At 70.9% G+C, this 18,727-nt stretch overlaps 1 protein-coding gene across 1 annotated transcript; it reads right to left on the bottom strand.

Moving 5' to 3' along the window:
- Positions 1-199: 199 nt before the first annotated feature.
- RGS11 (regulator of G protein signaling 11) lies at positions 200-16,871 on the bottom strand. Its single transcript, XM_075899155.1, has 17 exons — positions 16,712-16,871; positions 14,418-14,514; positions 13,338-13,388; positions 12,322-12,428; positions 11,929-11,980; positions 11,460-11,518; positions 10,924-11,000; positions 9,739-9,820; positions 8,476-8,544; positions 6,292-6,321; positions 5,936-5,997; positions 4,969-5,082; positions 4,434-4,549; positions 4,053-4,140; positions 1,730-1,868; positions 1,373-1,455; positions 200-1,216 (listed from the first exon to the last, which is right to left on the bottom strand). Exons 1-17 carry the CDS (start codon positions 16,757-16,759, stop codon positions 1,081-1,083), a joined length of 1,410 nt encoding a protein of 469 aa, XP_075755270.1. The 5' UTR covers positions 16,760-16,871; the 3' UTR covers positions 200-1,080.
- Positions 16,872-18,727: the final 1,856 nt, after the last annotated feature.

The following is an 18,727-nucleotide window of genomic DNA, read 5'->3' as shown; positions in this document are numbered from 1 at the left end:
AAGAGGGAAGATTATCCTGCGCAGAGCAGAGCAGCCCCATGCGCCCGCGCGGTGGCCCAGGCCAGCCTCACCCATCGCAGCCCCTGTGCCAGTCTCATCAAGGGGCAGGGCTTCCTTCACATCCCCCACCCTGGGGGTCTCCCCCCCAGCCGCCCCCCTCCATTGCCAGCCCCCAATAAGAGGCCATGAGAACCTGACGCAGAGGCCCAGGGCTGTCCTTTATTGGTGGTTGCTCAGTGCAGGACAGGTGGGTGGGGACAGGGAGGGGCAGGCCCAGAGCAAAGTGCTTCGGGGTGGGGCTGGGGGGCAGGGAAGGGAGGGGCCGTGCTGACACAGAGGTCTGAGCAGTGCCTCTCTGGGGCAGGCCCCCCCCCCCACCAGAGGCAGCCAGGCGCAGGGGCAGACGTGTCTGCCTTGGCCCGTTGCCGCCGCTCGCCCCACTGAGCCGCCGGGGCAGGGAGCTGGGGGCGCTCTCAGAGCTAAGGCAAAGGGGGCAGGCGCTGCCCCAGGGGAGCCGTGTGGGGTGCCCGGCTCCCGGGGAGTATGGCTTTATCCTTCAGTGTCGCAAGGGCGGCAGATGCCCCTGGGGTGCGTGCGGGAGGGGCCTGGAGGCTGAGCCGCTCTGCACTGGTGTCTGAGCACCCATCTCCCTGTGCCCCATGGCGTGTGTGGGGCCGGGGGGGGCTGGAGGCTCGGTGCGCCCCTGCTGTGAGCTCAGGACTGAATTTGTGCCAGTCCCCGCCCCGGGGGCAGCAGCACTGGCTCCAGCAGGCCTCGGGCGTGCCAGTGGGTGAGTGCCCGCTGTGCATGGGCAGCCAGCTGCCCCCCACGGGGCCCGGCCCAGCCCAGCCCAGCCCAGCCCAGCCCAGCTTGTTACCTAACGAGCTCCCTGTGGCCGCTGGATGAGAACAGACCCCCCCCCCCCCGTCCTGGCCCACAGTGCCTGGGGGCAGGGCAGAGACAGGCCATTGCTTCCAGATCACCCTGTTGGGGGTGCGGGGGCCCATGGGGCCCAGCAGCTGCTGCCCCGCCTGCCCAGCCTCCCGCAGTGCAGAGCGCTCAGCCGGGGGGCAGGGGGTCCTAGTTCTCCGCGGGGGCAGCGACCGCCAGGGTTGCCTTGTTCTGGTCCTCGGCCTTCGCCTCCGGCTCCCCCGCGGGCAGCAGCAGGGCCGGGCTGGGACTGGAGTGACGCTGCTTCCGCATGAAGGGGAAAACCCTGCCGGAGAGAGCCGGGGTTAGCGCCCGGGGGCCGGCGCCAGGGCTTGGCCCGATGGGGGGACCCCATGAAGGGGCCCCCGCCACCTTTCCCCAACTCTCCTTCACCCCCTGCCCGTCCCGCAGGCCCCGGCGGGCGCCCCCGGCTCCCACTCACCGTTTCTTGGTCTCCGGCGGCACGACGGCCTCGGCCAGCAGGCTGCGGTACAGCTCCGACTTGAGGAAGCGCGGGTACGAGTCCTGGGGGCAGCGCAGAGCTCACGTGAGGGGGGGCAGGCCCCCACAGGCTGCCCCTCCCCCGCACACCTGCAGGAACCGACCTGCCCTATGGCCCCCCCCACTGAGCCGCTTGCCCTGGAGAACGCCCTCCCCCCAGGGGCAGGACACCCCCCGCTGGGCCGTCAGGCTGCCCCCGAGCTCCCAGGGCTCTGCCAGCTGATGCCAGGACTGGCTGGGGGGAAGAGGCAGGTGCCCAGAGCAGCCTGGCTGGGGGGGGCAGGGCCCAGGCCCCCACCTTCTTCATCAGCATGTAGATGTGCATCTGGGCGTCGTCCATCACGTAGCGATGCGGCGTCTGGATGCCCTCCAGGGTCCTCTCCATGGTCCTGCTGTCGATGTTCACCCAGCGGGTGGCGCCGGGGGCCAGGAACTGCCTGTGGGGCGGGGGGCGGGCCCAGACTGAGCGGGGCTGGCTCCGACGGGCGGGGGGCAGCCCGGCTCCCAGCAAGGGCCAGGGGGCCAGCCCTGCAGCTTGGAAGGCAGAGGCCATGGGCTCACATCCCAGGCAGGGCCCCGAGCGCACAGCCCCGGCCAGGCAGCTCAGGCTGCGGGGGGGGAGCCCTGTGCTGGCTCCCAGGACTCCTGCCCCCGCTAACTGCCCCACCCAACCTCCCCAGGCCTCGGACTGGCACATGCCCCTCCCCCAGACGGCGAGCAGGGCTCTGAGCCAGGGGAATGGGCCCCCAGGCAGCAAGGTGGGGCCCAGCCTGGGAGGAGGGGGCAGGGCTGCTATGCTCCTCTGACAGCCCAGCCCAGGATCTTGGCTGGCTCCAGCACCGGGCATGTGCGTAGGGCACGGGAGGGGGGGGTAAATGGTGGGGACAGGGGGGACACAGACATAGGGGCACGGCAGGGCACTCACTACTGGATGTAGTCTATGCCGTGCGCAATGTGGGTACAGGAGGGACACCAGGGCAGGATGCAGGGGCAGGGCGCGGGGGCAGGGCGCAGGACACTCACTGGTAGATGGAGTCCACGGCGTGGGGGTGGGGGCAGAGTGGGGGCAGGGTGCAGGGCACTCACTGGTAGATGGAGTCCACGGCGTGGGGGACGCGAGTAGCGCGGGGGCGGGGCACTCACTGGTAGATGGAGTCCACGGCGTGGGGGACGCGGGTAGCTCGGGCGCGGGGGCGGGGCACTCACTGGTAGACGAAGTCCACGGCGTGGGGGACGCGGGTAGCGTGGGGGCGGGCCGCGGGGGCGGGGCACTCACTGGTAGATGGAGTCCACGGCGTGGGGGCGGGCCGCAGGGGCGGGGCACTCACTGGTAGATGGAGTCCACGGCGTGGGGGACGCGGGTAGCGCGGAGGCGGGGCACTCACTGGTAGATGGAGTCCACGGCGTGGGGGACGCGGGTAGCGTGGGGGCGGGCCGCGGGGGCAGGGCACTCACTGGTAGATGGAGTCCACGGCGTGGGGGACGCGGGTAGCGCGGGGGCGGGGCACTCACTGGTAGATGGAGTCCACGTCGTGGGGGACGCGGGTAGCGCGGGGGCGGGGCACTCACTGGTAGATGGAGTCCACGGCGTGGGGGATGCAGGTAGCGTGGGGGCGGGCCGCGGGGGCGGGGCACTCACTGGTAGATGGAGTCCACGGCGTGGGGGACGCGGGTAGCGCGGGGGCGGGGCACTCACTGGTAGATGGAGTCCACGGCGTGGGGGACGCGGGTAGCGCGGGGGCGGGGCACTCACTGGTAGATGGAGTCCACGGCGTGGGGGACGCGGGTAGCGCGGGGGCGGGGCACTCACTGGTAGATGGAGTCCACGGCGTGGGGGACGTGGGTAGCGCGGGGGCGGGGCACTCACTGGTAGATGGAGTCCACGGCGTGGGGGATGCGGGTAGCGTGGGGGCGGGCCGCGGGGGCGGGGCACTCACTGGTAGATGGAGTCCACGGCGTGGGGGACGCGGGTAGCGCGGGGGCGGGGCACTCACTGGTAGATGGAGTCCACGGCGTGGGGGATGCGGGTAGCGCGGGGGCGGGGCACTCACTGGTAGATGGTGTCCACGGCGTGGGGGATGCGGGTAGCGCGGGGGCGGGGCACTCACTGGTAGATGGAGTCCACGGCGTGGGGGACGCGGGTAGCGCGGGGGCGGGGCACTCACTGGTAGATGGAGTCCACGGCGTGGGGGATGCGGGTAGCGCGGGGGCGGGGCACTCACTGGTAGATGGTGTCCACGGCGTGGGGGACACGGGTAGCGCGGGGGCGGGGCACTCACTGGTAGATGGAGTCCACGGCGTGGGGGACACGGGTAGCGCGGGGGCGGGGCACTCACTGGTAGATGGAGTCCACGGCGTGGGGGATGCGGGTAGCGCGGGGGCGGGGCACTCACTGGTAGATGGTGTCCACGGCGTGGGGGACGCGGGTAGCGCGGGGGCGGGGCACTCACTGGTAGATGGAGTCCACGGCGTGGGGGACGCGGGTAGCGCGGGGGCGGGGCACTCACTGGTAGATGGAGTCCACGGCGTGGGGGACGCGGGTAGCGCGGGGGCGGGGCACTCACTGGTAGATGGAGTCCACGGCGTGGGGGACGCGGGTAGCGCGGGGGCGGGGCACTCACTGGTAGATGGAGTCCACGGCGTGGGGGACGCGGGCCTGCTCGCCGTAGCGCAGCTCCTCACACGCCTCCCAGAAGCTCAGGTTCTCGGCTGGCGGGGGAGAGGCGCGGTTGGCGCAGAGCCGGGCGCGGTGCAGAGCCGACGCACACGCCAGCCAGGCCCGGGGGCTCGCAGGGCACAGGTGCCCGAGCCTCGCCAGCGAGCGAGGGATGGAGAAGACCCGAGCTCAGGGGGCCACGGGCAAAGGAGCCGTGTGAGGGAGGGTCCCTGCCGGGCTCTCAGATGCCCAGCCTGACGCTGGCTGTGCCAGTCCCTGGTATCCTGCACGGGCCCCGCTGGCGGGAGGGAGGAGCCGGCCCCAGCTGGGCACGGGGGTCACTCACCACTGAACTCCTTCTTCAGGAACTCCAGCAGCTGCCTGCGGCCCAGCGCGTCGCCCAGCAGCTCGCTGAAGCTGAAGGCCCAGCGCTCCACACGCAGCTTGGTCGGCGTCGCCACCCTGCGGGCAAGGGCGCCGAGGTCACGGGGAGCCCGCTGCTGCTGCCCACCCCGAGACAGGCCGGGGGAGCCCCCAGGGGCTCGGTGCTGAGCTGGGGGCAGCCGGACCCAGACGTCATCCTGAACCGGGCCCACGTCTGCCCGTCAGGAGAGTCCCCACGAGGCCCGGCAGCACCGCCAGGACCTGCCCGCGCGTGGCAGCACCGGCTGGGCCACGTGGCACGCTCCCCTCGCTCCCCCCGGCACGGCGGCTGGCCTGGCGAGGTCCCCCAGCAGGCTCCCTGTGCCAGAACCGATCAGACCCTCCCCACAGCACGTGGGGCAATGACTGAGGAGTCCAGGAACCCACCGCGCTGGCCTCCTTCCTGCCCCAGGCCGGCCCCCCCGCCAGCCTGCGCTGCCCCTGCCCCGGGCACTCACGTGGGGGCGTTCATGGCCCAGTAGGTGGTGTCGTCCGTGATCCAGGGGTTGCTGGGCAGGCAGCCGGACATGATGGGATCGTGGGGCACGTACTGCTCGTTGAACTTGATGTACCTGCCGAGGGAGGGCGAGGGGGGCAGGGCGGGGGCTCTCTCTGGCCCCCACCCAGCGGGCAGGGCCAGCGCTGGCAGAGCCGTGGGGCGAGGGGGGCGGCGCCCCAGAGACGGATGGACGGAGCCTGGGCCGGTCCGGTCTCCCAGGCCCCTGCCGGTTCCCAGGCAGCCCTCGGGACGGGGCAGGGCTCCAGCCAGGCCTCAGGGCGAGGGCCAGGCTGCCGGTTCTCAGCCCTGCCCAGCCCCCCGGCTCGCCACAGGGCCCGGCCCCGAGGCGACTCCAAGGGGCTCCCTGTCTCTGCAGGCGCCGTGTCACCCCGCAAGCAGCAGCGGGGCCAGAGCGCGTCTGCGAGGGTCCCACAAGCACCAGGCCATAGGAGACTGCGCTGCAACGCTGAACTATTGGGGGCCCGGAGCTGGGCCGGGGGGGCTGCGGGTCGGGACTGAGGCGCTGGCAGAGCTGGGGGGGGGGGGGGGGGAGTCCCGGGGCTGGGCCGGGGGGGCTGCGGGTCGGGACTGAGGCCCTGGCAGAGCTGGGGGGGGGGGGGGGGGAGTCCTGGGGCTGGGCCGGGGGGGCTGCGGGTTGAGACTGAGGCGCTGGCAGAGCTGGGGGGGGGGGGGGAGGCGAGTCCTGGAACAACCCCCCACTGGTTAAGCCGCGGGGGGCTCTGGGCCCGGGATGCGAATGCCCCCGGCCCCCCTCCCGGTGCAGGGCAGCTCTCAGGCCCTGGCTGGCCCCAGCAGCTGGGGGGCGGGTGCTATTAGGCTGACGGTGCAGGCCGCAGCCCCTCCCCAGAGCCGGGCGGCCGCAGGGTATCCTGTGCCCGGGCAGGGCGGAAGTGCCGGTGACTCACCCGTCCAGGCAAATGGAGGACTTCACGCGGGTCCGGCCCATGGCCGTGCGGCAGCTCTCGATCTGCGCGGGCGCAGCGGGGACACGGGCGTGAGGGGAGACCGGCGGGGCCGACGCGGGCGCAGACCCTGCTCCTGGCTTCTGTCACCCCCCCCCCCCCCCCGCCCCAGGCCTCGGGGAACAGCGAGAGCCTGACCCGGCGCCTGGGGCCCACGGCCCAAACCGCCTCGGCCCTCTCGGATGCATCGTCTCCCCGCCCGGCTCCGGCAGGCCCGAGTGGCCGAGTCCCCGGCTCCCTGAGCTCCAGGGGCCTGCACAGCGCCCGCGTCGCCAGCCTGGCGCCAGCCCCGCACTCACCTCCCGCTTGTAGTAATCCGTGTTCTCGGGCTGAAAGAGACCAAGAGGCGCGTGAGCCCCCAGCCGAGAGCCCGGCCGCGCTGGCCCTGCTCAGAGGGGCTCTGCCCAGCATCTCAGGGCGTGGCTGCCCGCCCCACGTCAGCCCTGGCGCACTCAGCTGGGCCCAGACGCGCGTCCTGGGCAGGCCGTGCAGGGCCCGTCGCTCTGCCCACTGGGGCAGCCACACTGCACGGGGACCCCCACTCCCCATTCCAGCTGGGCCAGGGCCAGGGCAGGGCAGAGGCCGGAGCCTGGGAAGGTCAGCAGCAGGATCCCTGCCCCCCATGCTGCTTGGCCAGGAGCCCAATGCCAAGGTGATGGGCACCTGCAAATGCCTCCAGGGCACACTGGGCACCCATCCCCCAGCCGAGGGGGCAGGTGCCAGCCTGGCACCATGCAGGCAGGCGTCCAGGGAGCCGGGCAGCCAGGGATGCAGGGCCTGTGTAGTTGTCTCCTAGCAGGGACGCACCCTGGCATGCCAGGTTGGGCAGCACCCCGCTGGGCACAAGTGCCCAGTGCCAGCTGAGAGGGCAACACACCCGGCTATGCCAGTCCCAGCAGGGACCCAAGCGCTGCAGCTCCTGGCCCTGCCCAGCTCCGTGGGGCGGGGGAAGATCATCAATGGCCCAGAGCCCTGTTCCAGCCATAGGGCAGCACTGCCCCCCAGCCTCACTGCCCCGCCCCACGCTCACACGCCGGAGGAGCCTAGACTAGAGCCAGGAGTCCTGGCCCCCAGCCCGGCGCGGGCAGCCCTGGGTTAGACACTTACTTGGAGGACAGACGCGGCACGAGACAGAAGAGAAGAGAGAGCCCAGCGGTTAGTAAGGACACACAGCACCCCGGGGCGGCGTTAGTGACACACACAGACCAGCCGCAGCGGGCCGGGGGCTCCACGCCCCGCAGCCTGTGCCCGGGGGATGGGGCAGGCCCTGGGACCCTTAGCGCCTCTCGGCCCCGGTTGACTCTCCCGCTGGGGCTGCCCCATTGCGGGGGCAGGGCAGGGTGCCCAGAGCTGGCCGGCAGCGCCATGGGGAGGGTGACGCTAGGACAGCCCGCCCAGGAGTGCCAGCCCCCCACCCGCCCGGTGCAGCTGGCATGGCCGGGGAGCTGTTCCCTGGACAGCCTGGCCCATGGGCGCCGGCTGGGCCCGAGGGCCGCAGACCCTTCCCAACGGCGCACGGGGAGTGTGAGGATCCGAGAGCGGTGGGGCGGGCGTGGGGGGGCCTGGCGCTCAGCCGGCGGGGCTCTCGCCAGCAGATCGGCAGGGCCGGCCCTGAGCCGGTTGGCAAGCTGGCCGGGGATTAGCGAGGAGACGGTGCACATGGCGGGAGGCTGAGCCGAGCTCAGAGACACTGAGGGAGGGGAGGGAGGGGACAACAGCTGGGAAGGATGTTAATACGCCCGGGCACTAATCCGGGCACGGAGAGGGGCCAGGCGAGAGCTGCAGTGACCCCATTGGAGCGGGCAGTGCCAGGCTGGGCACAGACAGGGTCCCACCCCGCCCCCCGGGCCCAGCAGACCAAGGCGACGCAGGGGGCCGTGCCGGGGACAGGAACTAGCGTGTCCCCCCTCCCCAGATCAGCCCGGCCAGGCCTGGCCTGCCCCCCCCCATTGTAACGCAGGGTTTCTCCTTCCTCTGGAGCAGCCAAACTTGGGCCCCAAGCGGCCGGGTGCAGCCGGGCTCGGGTGGGGTGGAGAACCCGGCATCCGCGAGGCCCGGACACCCTGCTCCGGGTCCAGCTGAGCCCCACACGGGGGCAATCTCCCCCTCCCTGAGCACGTGGGCCGGTTCTCAGGCACTGCTGCACCGGGTCCCGCTGGCGAGGGGGCGTCCCGGGAGCCAGGCTGCCTACTGGGCCCTGCAGGCCCGGAGCGCGAGGGGCCGGCTAGGGGCGCCCGTGGGAAGTAGCCCGGCTGGGCCGGTGTGTACCTGGCCGGCCTGGGAAGAGCGAAGCCCCCTCGGACCAGTGGCTGAATGCCCGGAGCCCTGCGCCCGCGCACAAGTGCCCTAGCAAGCGGGTGGCGGGAACAGCCCCAGGCTGGCACCAGGGAAGGGCTGGCACAGAGCTCCCGTCCTGGCGGGGGGGGGGGGGGGGGGGAGCGCACCCCTGGTGGGGGGAGGGGAACCCCCGGCAGGACACTCACCAGCTGCACCCGGCTAACTTGGCAGTTCCTCCGCTCCGGCCCCTGCTCCATCACATTCAGGGCCCCCGGCTGGGAGGGGAGAGAACGTGATCAGGGCCCATCGACTGCCCCCGGCATCGCCCTTGCCCAGGCCTCCTGGCCCAAGGCCGGCACTGGCCTCCAGGGCCCCCTCGGCTCCGAGACCTGGCCCAGGGAAAGCACCGGCCCCCGGGCACGGCCAGGCCCCGTCTCTCTGCCCAGCCCCCGGCAGCAGGCGGCGACTGGCCTTAGGCCAACGGGGTGGCAGAGGATTTCAGGCCGTGAGCTGGCGCTAATGCGCTGGGCGCTGCCCGCCCCATCCCTGGGCAGGGGGACAGCTGGCCTGGGGGGAGGGGGCTGGCACAGGGCGACGCGCCCTCTGTGCTGCATGGCCTGAGTGCCGAGCTGCCTGGGGGGCAGCGTTAGTGGAGCCAGGCCCTGGGGCCAGCTGTGGTGCTGCTCCCTGTGCCCAGGACCGGTGGGGGAGCAGGCCCAGTCCCAGCCCTTGAGGCCTGGCATCCCTGTGCCGCTGCCCACACTGCCCACGCCCTGCACTTCAGCCTGGTAAGGCCCGGGGCTCCTGCCCCACGGGGGAGGGGCACAATGCTCTGTGGTGCCCCGCTGGGGGCAGGAAGGGAAGGGGCTGCTGGCCGCACCAGGCCAGGCCGGCGGCCCCGTCTCATCACGCCCTGCTGGAGCCAGCCTGGCCCTGGGAGGGGGGCAGATGGGGGACCCCAGCCGGCCTGCTGGCACCAGGACAGAGGAGCCGTCAGCCCGATCGGATCAGCACCTTCCGGCTGGTGCCACGCCGGGGCCGGGCGCTGCAGGGGCTCTGCCCAGGGAAGGGGAGTGCTGGCAGGAGGGCAGCCCCCAGGCCCTGCAAGGGTCCACTCCAACAGGCTGGGGGGGCAGGGAGCCAGCGCCCCGAGATGCCCCCTCTGCAGACGTCTGCTCCCAGCCCTTCCAGCACAGGGGCCCGCCCCAGCACGCAGGGCCACAGGGGTGGGTGCCGGGTGCCAGCCCATGCCCCTGGCGGGAGGGGGGTCTGGAATGCAGCTGTCACTCACACACAGGGCCGGCCCATTACACCAGCCTATGGACCCCGCGGGTCCCGCCCCACCTGTCCCGGGGCTCCCGCCCGCCAGGCGCCCTCCCCCACCCCACGGGTCCTCCTCCGGGGGGTCACATTGGCAGGAGCCCCACCCGTAGGGCCCCCCAGCATGGCCCCTCCCGACACGGCCTTACCGGGGGCCTGTTGACCAGCCAGTAGGCCTGCTCCTGGCAGTCGATGACCAGACGATCCCCCTTGCGCCGCTGCTTGGCTGCCCTGTCAATAGCGGGGTAGCATCAGAGCCCGGCGGGGCCGAGCCGCTCTCGCCCCCCCCCCGCAGGGCTGACTCCCCCAAAGGCAGCAGCGCAGAGATGGCAGCTCCGGCCCCGGCCTCGCCCACATGGTACCTGGGCTCCCGCCCTGTGCTGGAACGTACCCCCAGCCCTGAACCGGCTCGGCAGCCCCCCGACGCCGCGCGCGAGCAGAGCCCCCCGGCCCTGAACCGGCCCGGCAGCCCCCCAACGCCGCGCGCGGGCAGAGCCCCCCGGCCCTGAACCGGCCCGGCAGCCCCCCAACGCCGCGCGCGGGCAGAGCCCCCCGGCCCTGAACCGGCCCGGCAGCCCCCCAACGCCGCGCGCGGGCAGAGCCCCCCGGCCCTGAACCGGCCCGGCAGCCCCCCAACGCCGCGCGCGGGCAGAGCCCCCCGGCCCAGAACCGGCCCGGCAGCCCCCCAACGCCGCGCGCGGGCAGAGCCCCCCGGCCCAGAACCGGCCCGGCAGCCCCCCAACGCCGCCCGCGGGCAGAGCCCCCCGGCCCAGAACCGGCCCGGCAGCCCCCCAACGCCGCGCGCGGGCAGAGCCCCCCGGCCCTGAACCGGCCCGGCAGCCCCCCAACGCCGCCCGCGGGCAGAGCCCCCCAGCCCTGAACTGGCCCGGCAGCCCCCCAAGGCCGTGCGCGGACAGAGCCCCCCCCGGCTGCCCCCCAACGCCGCGCACAGGCAGAGCCCCTCAGCCCAGAACCGGCCCGGCAGCAGCGCACCAGGAGGCGGCGGGAGGGGGGCTGCCAGGCGTGAGCAGCCGGGACCCAGGCCCCGCCAGTCCATGCAGCTGTCCCTGCGGTGGCCACTCCCGCACTGTGCTGGGCTCATTCTCGGCATTCAGCCACCGCTTGGTCTCCAGGCCCACGGGGCCGGTGCCCGGGGAGCTGGGGCGAGGGCAGCTGGGAAGGGTGGGGGTGCCTGGCCTGTGGGTGCAGGCAGGCTCTGGCACACGGCCCATCAGGCCAGGGGGCAGGGACGCCGAGGGGCTGTCGGCAGAGGGCGGATCCGTGGCCGTGGGCCCACACGGACAGGCCCTGGGCTCCCGCTGGAGGGGACTCACCGGAGCTGCTCCCGCGCCTGCATCACCACGAAGTCCCAGGTGTGGTTGATCCGCTTGTGCAGCAGGTTGTAGTTCTCCTGCAGCGAGCGGGACAGGCAGTCGGCCCGGCCGGCCCTTCCCCCAGACCCAGGCCAGGCTGTGGGGCCCTCTCCAAGTCCAAAGGACTTTCTGGTGCTGCCTCTGCCCGCAGCCTCCTTCACCGGCTCCCTGGGCCTGTCCACAGCCCCTGCTAGCCCAGCTCCCCCAGATCTCGACCCGCAGCCCCACCCTGGTCTCCCTTCCCCCCCAGCTCTGCCTATGCCCCTTCCCCCCACGCCTGGATTCACACACAGCCTGCACAGCAGAGACTCGGGAGTGGCTCAGGGGACGTGGTTCTTTGTTGAGGACACGTGACTGTAGGGGCTCAGCCAAGATCCCCCAAACTCATTGCACTGGTGACCTAAGGAGGGCTGGGATTTCCAGCCAGCTCGCCTGGGCAAACGCTCCCCGTCCTGCCCGGCCCTGCCCTGCCCGGCTGCCAGGGACGGCGCTCTCACCTTCTCGTGGTCTATCAGGTCGCCTTGCTTGCGGATGTTCTTCTTTGCCAAGTAGATGGCTGCAGAGAGGAGGGGCCGTGTCAGCAGGGGGAGGGGGGAATCCATGGCCCTGGAGCTGGAGGGCCTAGCAGGGCGGCCCGTCCCCCTTTGCCCCAGAGGGGCACCAGAGGGCAGGACCCCAGGCTGGGGCGCTGAGGGATGGGAGCCAAACACCGCACGACCCCAGTGGGGTCCCGGCTCGGGGACCCGCAGGACCCAGGGATCCCGGGACCCGACGGGGCCGCCCCCACTCAGCGGGCAGCCTGCACCCCAGCGGCGCGTCTCCTGCTGGCAGGGCTGAGCGGGAGCCCAGCTCAGGAGGGGATGGGGGGGGGGCAAGGTGCTGCCAGGACCAGGCCATTGGGCCACTGAGATGGGTCCGAGTGGGGCTGCAGGGCCAGGCAGCCGTGTGGGGCGGGGAGACACCCACCGTAATCCAGCTCTGTGGCCGGCCACTTGGAGCTTGTCCAGAAATAAGGCGTCTGTGGAGAGAGACGGAGACGCTGACGCTGGGGGGCTGGGGAAGCGGAGGCCCTGCGGCAGGGCAGGCGATGCCCCCGGGGCGAGGGCAGCAGGGGGCACGTCCCACACAAGGGGGCAGGGAGCCGGCAGTCGGGGGGCTCGGCTCTGCGCGTGGGGGAGAGGCCGCCAGGCCGGCGGGCGCTGGGCTGAGCTGGGGATGGGTTCGGCCAGAGCGTCTCCGGCTGCCCTGGGCCAGGCCCCTCCAGGCGGGTCACGCGGGGCCACCGCGCCCTGCCGGGGCTCAGCGCATGGGGGGGGACCTGCAGGGGGAGCGGGCTCAGAGCCCCCGCGCCCAGCCTACCTGGAACCTGTAGGGGGCGTCGTCGGCCCGGAGCACCAGGCTGCAGGGGTCCTTCAGGGGGTAGATGTAGCCGTGTTTCACAAGCAGGTTGCCGAGGTGCAAGGCCTCTGCAGGAGAGAGCGGAACGGGGGTGGGGAGAGGAGGGCCGGCTGCCTTGTGCACCGCACGCCTGCGCCAGAGCCTCTCCTGTCGCCACATGGTGCCTCAGTTTCCCTGAAATCTCCCTTCGGGGGGTAGCGGCCCCCAGGAGCGCTGCCGGCTCACACCCGACCCCGTCCCAGGCCCCTCAAGCTGCACCCCCCGCCTGGCTGGGGAGCCCACGGCTCAGCCGCATCTAGGCTCTGTATCTACCTAACCCCGGCCCAGGGGAGCAGCCGGGACATACCGGCACCAGGGCTGCTGCTATCCCGAGGGGCCCAGCCTGGTGCGAAGCCGGCCTGTGGGGCGGGGGCCGGGGGCCTTCCCAGACCCTCCCTTCCCTGGGCGCTCTCCCTGGGACGGAGGACGGGGATTCGCAGCCCTGGCTGCCTCCTCCGAGTGGGGAAGGGGAGGGAGCCGCCAGCCAGGGCGAGGCTGAGGGGAGACGCTGCCCATGGTGGCCGCAGCTCCAAAACGTGGAGCGTCACGGGGCATTTCTTCAGCCCTGCAGGCTGGGCCATGGTTCGCCTTCACGCCGGGCGCCTGGCACCTCACTGGCAGCAGCTGCCCACAGAGATGCCGACCTCACGGGCACTCGTGCCCGCTGCACCCCGAGCGACACGCCAGGCTCCCTGGGGGAAGAGGGGAGCAGCTGGGGCAAGCGCCCTGAGGCAGCAGCCAGGCCTACGGGGCCTGGTGTGGCTGGGGCGGAACTCAGGCCTATGGGTCTCGCGGGTCTCCTCTGCTGCCCGCCCCAGCGGGGAAACGGTGGGCGAGGGCCGGCACTAGGGGGGCGGCGGCGCTGGGGGGGGCGGGCAGTGCCTGGCCGGGGGCCACGCAGCCTGCCCAGAGCCCAGCCAGCGCCAGGGGACACTCACCCTCCTCGGAGATGGCGTACTTCTGGATGAGCCACTCCACGATGTCGTTCCCTGCGGGACAGCAGGGCCCGGCGTTAGGGTGCAAGCTGCCGGCGGAGCAGGACCAGCAGGGCAGGGGGTGCCCAGCCCGGGGGAGGGGGGGCAAGCCGGGAGCACAGGGGGCAGCGTGTCAGAAGTGAGGGGGGCTGGCACAAAGGAGACACGGGTGTGGGGCAGGGGCGAGGAGGATGCGAGGGGGCAGGTGGCAGGGGAGTGAGACGGGGGTGATGTGGGGTGAGGGCACAGTCCCAGGGGTGGCACAGGTGAGAAGCAGGAGCTGGGGGGCTGACACGGGGTGGGGCCAGGGGAGAGCGCAGGGAGGAGAGGGGCCGAGTCAGGGTCAGCCCTGCCCCTCTGCACTGAGCCTGCCAAGCCAGCAGCAGTGAGCGCGCCAGGGCCCACTCCGGCCGCAAAGCCGGCTCCCCACTCAGCCCCACATGCCGGGCACGCCCCACGTGCTCAGAGCGATCACCAGACCCCCAGGCACCACAGCACATACTCACAACGGTCACCACACACAGAATACACACACCGAGCAGCCACGCATCTTACACACCCGCAGGAAGCCCCCGGATGGAGCTAGCTTGTGCGCGCGCGCACACACACACACACACACACACACACACACACACACACACACACACACACACACACACACACACACACACACACACACACACACACACACACCCCTCTCCCCCCATCCCTTCCCTCCCCAATCACCCAAGTCCCATGCAGTGTGAACCCACAGCAACCTCCCCAGCCCACACACACTCAGAGCCCTTGGAGAGAGCTGTGGTGCAAGGCACGCTCGTTACACTAGCACGCCGCACGCTTACAGAGCTGCTCCGTGCTATCCCAGGGCACGGGGCACACGCACCCAGCATCACATCCAGTGAGTCACGGCGGGGTCTCCCCACGGACTCACTAGTGCCGGGGCGAGTGAATGGAGGGGACGGCACGGTTGGTGCGAGCAGGTGACCGTCAGCCCCGGGGCACGAGGGCAGCACGGGGGAAGGCGGCCGGCCGGGCGGCGCTCACCCGTCATGGCGTGCGGGATCACCGTGATCAGCAGGCGCTGGTTTCTCATCTTGATGCCCATGTCCGGATCCTGCATGCTCACAACCACACGCTCCATCTGGGGGGGAGAGCAGCAGAGACGCTGGCTCGGGGACAGCAGCCTGCTTCCCCCCCCCCCCCGCGAGGATGGGCACTGCTCCCTCTCCCCCGCGGCAGGGCATCTGCGGGGAACAGGGCAGCCCCGTGTGGCAGAGGCCAGAGGAGCATGGGGCCCGGCAGGCAGCACACTGGCAGGCACAATGCTGTGCTGAGCAGTACCAGGGTCACGTCGGAGGGAATAACCCCAGCAGCTCGGTGACCTGTGAACTGGGTGCAGCACAGCCGCTCAGAGAAGCCAGGTGCCTGGAATGGTGCAGGAAGCCCTGGAACCTCTGCCCGTAGATCAGCGACACGGCTCTGCCCCATGGCTCACACCAGGGCTGGCAGGGGTGCAGAGGAGAGACCGAAATGACTGAGAGAGGCTGGGCAGGAGGGGACCGGACAACAGAGCACCAGCTACCGATCGCTCTGGGGAGGGGAGGGAGGGAGAACAGATGCGCCCAGTCTCATAAGACAAAGGACATTCAGTGCCGCTGACAGGGAACAAACCCAGCAGTGATCAAAGGAAATGGCACGGATAACTGGCGGAACTCACTGCCACAGGAAGCTACTGAGGCCAAGGGCTCTGTAGGATTCCAACAGGGACTGAATCTCTCTCTGGGTAACCCCGATTAAAAGAGCTGAGAGCTTGGGCAGAGCTCCACCCCTTCCTGCCACTGGGCAGGAGCCACTTGCTGCTGGGGTCAGCAGGAGACTTTTCTGGGGCGAGCTAGCCCAGAATTCCCTGCCGGGGGTTCTGGCATCACTCAGGAGGGCCTGGCACTGCCCAGGAGACCACGGGGAGGGATCCTGCTCGCTGCAGCCTCTGCTCCTGCCACAAATCAGGCACAAGGCTCCCCCGAGGGGGAAATGGCCCAAGGGAATACAGGCCGGCCGGCCTCAGGGGCACGTAGCAGGTGGCACCGGGGGAACGCGGCTTTCCAGGAGCCCCAGGGCTGACGATGCAGAACAGATCACCCAGGCTGGCTTGGGACCGTCTCTCCCAAGTCTTGGCTGTGGAGAAAGGCTGCCTGACCCGCCCCGGGAATCCCCAGCCTCCGGCCCTCGCCCTGCCAGTGCAGGCAGCGCCCCACGGCCACGCCCCACGCCGGGGCTGTGTTCCAGCAGCAAGCCGGCTCCCACTGGATTCCCGGCTGGGGGCATGTCGGGGGTGGCACCTGGCAAGAGTCCCTGCTCCCCTAACTCCTGCCCGGCTCGGAGGGGACAACACACACAGGCACCCCGGGCTACAGGGCGCCCAGGGACAGGCAGCCCCACCCCGGCCCACGGGGACAGGGAGCAGGTGGGAGTCTGGGCTGGATCTGGGCTGACCAAAGCCTCCTCAAGGCAGTGCCGGGCCCTCGCCCTATCCTGGGAAGCCCCCCGTGGCCCCTGCCATGGCCCCATCCCCCCGGGCGGCCAACCTCAGAGCCAGGATGAACGGGCCGGTGCCGGCTCTGGGAGCTGCTGTCTCCAGCTCTCTGCAGACTCGGGCGGGACGGACTGACCTGCCCCCACGAGGGCTGGAGCTCTCTGATGGGCTCCCAGGGCTCCGGGAGCAGGGCCCCAGCCCGGGCCTTCCCCCAGCCTCGCGTTCCGCCGGCCTGGGGACCGGGCGCTGGGCTCCCAGATCCTCAGCGCCCACTGGAGACCCAGCCCCGGGCAGGGACAGAGGCAGGGCGCCAGGCGTGGCCCTGGCACCCTGGGGGGTTGTGGCACAGCCGGGGCAGAGGCATCCCAGGGGGCTGGGGCAGAGCTGGGGGGCTGGGGCAGAGCTGGGGCAGAGCTGGGGGGCTGGGGCAGAGCTGGGGGGCTGGGGCAGAGCTGGGGCAGAGCTGGGGGGCTGGGGCAGAGCTGGGGGGCTGGGGCAGAGCTGGGGGCACAACCCTGCCATCCCGGGGGGGGGGGAACAGCCCGGGGGCAAAACAACAGCAGGACACCAGGTGTCGCTGCCCCCGGGGACCCGGGCCCAGCGCGGGGTGGAGCGGGGGGGGGGGCGCTGCGCCTGCCCCCCGGCGGGGATGAACCATCAGGCGCAGGACAGCGACGGGGGCCGGGCGCGGCCGGGAGGAGCCCGCGGGCGCTGTCCCTGGCACCCACCCCCCGCCCGGGACCCGCCCCGCCTGCAGACCCGGGCTCGGCCCCAGCCGGAGGGTCCCGCCCCGCGCCCCGCTCACCTTGGCCAGGCCGGGCATCTGCAGGCGGCGCAGGGCGGCGATGGTCATGGCCGGGCGGCTCCGGGCGGCTCCGCCGGCCTCTCTGCTGCCCCCGCCGGCCGCCGGAGCGCCCCGCCCCGCCCCCGAGCCCCGGCCCCTTCCTAGTGCCCCCCCGGAGTCCGCCCGCCCCCCCCACGCTCCACCGCCCTGGCCCGCAGAACATCCATCCCGCACGTGGCTGGAAAACATCTGGAGGGGGGGGGCGCTGCCCTCCCCGGACCCCAGCTCGGCCCGCGCCCTCCTCCTGCGGCCTTAGCCCCGCTGCTGCAGCCCCCCCCCCCCCCCCCCGCAGCACTGGACTGTCCCCGCCCCCCCGCGCCCCACTCCCAGCCCGTTTCTGCGCTCTGACTAGTCCAGTCTGGCCCGGGTGGTACATCCCAACCCTGCGGGGGGGGTCGGGGGAATGCGGGCAGAGAAGCAGCTGGGGCAGCCGATGTCTTTGCACCGGGCGCGGCCACCCCACCGCTACCTCCCCCAGCGGGTGCCAACTCTGGACAAAGGGCCAGGGCAGGTACCCAGCGAACCCCCTCCCTGTGTGGGCACCGGACCGGCCAGGCCCTGCCAGGAGGGGCTTTGGTCCACTCAGGGAGCCTCTGCTTTGATCCAAGGGCCCATCTCCACTGGGCTCCCCGAGCCTGGCATCTGCCCCAGGGACACAGAGCCGGGAGGCCTGCTGCCCTGCTTGCTGCAGGCAACCCCACACACCTGCCCCCTGGCCCTGGCAGCCCTCCCCCCTCCCCCCCGGGCTCTGCCCCACACCCTGGCTCTGGCAGAGTCCTCAGGCTGCAGCAGCTTCTGTCAGTGAGGGGGCCCTGACCCCCACCTTGCCTGGGACGGGCCCTGGCAGCTGGGCTCCACAGTGCAGCTCCAGCAGCTGGCATCTCCTTGGCTGGCAAGGGAGGCTCACGCCCCTGGGGTGTTCAGACAACCCGGAGAAACAGCTTTTCCCTGCAGTAACTGCCGGGCAGAACAGCACGGAGCCCTTCCCAACCTTCCCCTTGCTGCAGGCATGATGCTGGACTCTGGGCTCCCCGCGGCGCACTGGGCCTGCGCCAGTTAGCGGAGATGGCAGCCGCCTGGCACACCAACCCCCCGGGGGGACATTACAGCCTGGATTTGGCAGAAGGAGCTGGTATGGCCTCCCCCACGTGGGCATCCCCAAGCCTGGCTTGCCCCAGACTCCACCTGGCCCTTCTGCCCGCCTGCCACATGCCCTGTCTCCTTTACCCCCCCCCCTTCTCCTCTGGCATTTCTAGGGCAACAGCCCCGCTCACAGCCCAGTGCCAAAACCTGTGTTGGTCACCCCTCCCAACCACACAAGCTGGGGGCAAGGGTGTCAGGTTACTTGATTTTAAGGGGAGCAGACAGACCACTGTAGCACTCATGGGGGGGTGTTTGCCCCAAAAGGGGGCCATGTGAGGTGTCAAACAAAAGCTTTCCTTCTATTGATTCTATATGTGCTATTAGTGTAATTGCATAATGTTATACACATGGACTCTGTATGGATGCTGGAAACATTGTCTCAACGACTTAATTACCTGCACCCTGCTTCAAAAGCCTTTTAAGACTGCACTTGAAAGAGAATCCTCTGAACTGTTATTCATGCTAAAATTTGACACTTTACACCTGAGTCTGAACAAATGATCTAGTTATCTTACCCATTACAAAGATAGCTTCCCCAATTATCACCTCTAATATCATTAGCTCACAGATATTTACCTCCCCCCAATCCTCCTTCTGTTCTGAAATTTGATTTGTCCTTTTCATGTGTGTTCATTTTTTTAATTGTATCCTTTGGTATATATGGTTGTGACAATGTTCTTCCACTATTTGATCTGAGGAAGTGGGTCTGGCCCACGAAAGCTCATCACGTAATAAACCATCTTGTTAGTCTTTAAAAGTCCTGTATTTTGTTTTGGAAACTTCTGTGTGTGTGGTTGAGCAATAGGCGAGGAACGCTCAGCCCATAAATATGCT

Source organism: Pelodiscus sinensis, chromosome 16 (assembly GCF_049634645.1).
Source record: "Pelodiscus sinensis isolate JC-2024 chromosome 16, ASM4963464v1, whole genome shotgun sequence".
Lineage (NCBI taxonomy): Eukaryota > Metazoa > Chordata > Testudines > Trionychidae > Pelodiscus > Pelodiscus sinensis.
This window is presented reverse-complemented; position numbering and strand designations above follow the sequence as displayed.

Bases quoted from the DNA above. Each gene is read 5' to 3' on its own strand.
- RGS11 (XM_075899155.1), bottom strand. From the start codon at position 16,759: ATGACCATCGCCGCCCTGCGCCGCCTGCAGATGCCCGGCCTGGCCAAG. The intron at 11,519-11,928 runs GTGGGTGTCTCC...TCCTCTCTGCAG, and splicing joins GGCCACAGAGCTGGATTACG to CCATCTACTTGGCAAAGAAG. The intron at 4,550-4,968 runs GTGAGTGCCCGG...CCTTGCCCGCAG, and splicing joins TGGGCCATGAACGCCCCCAC to GGTGGCGACGCCGACCAAGC.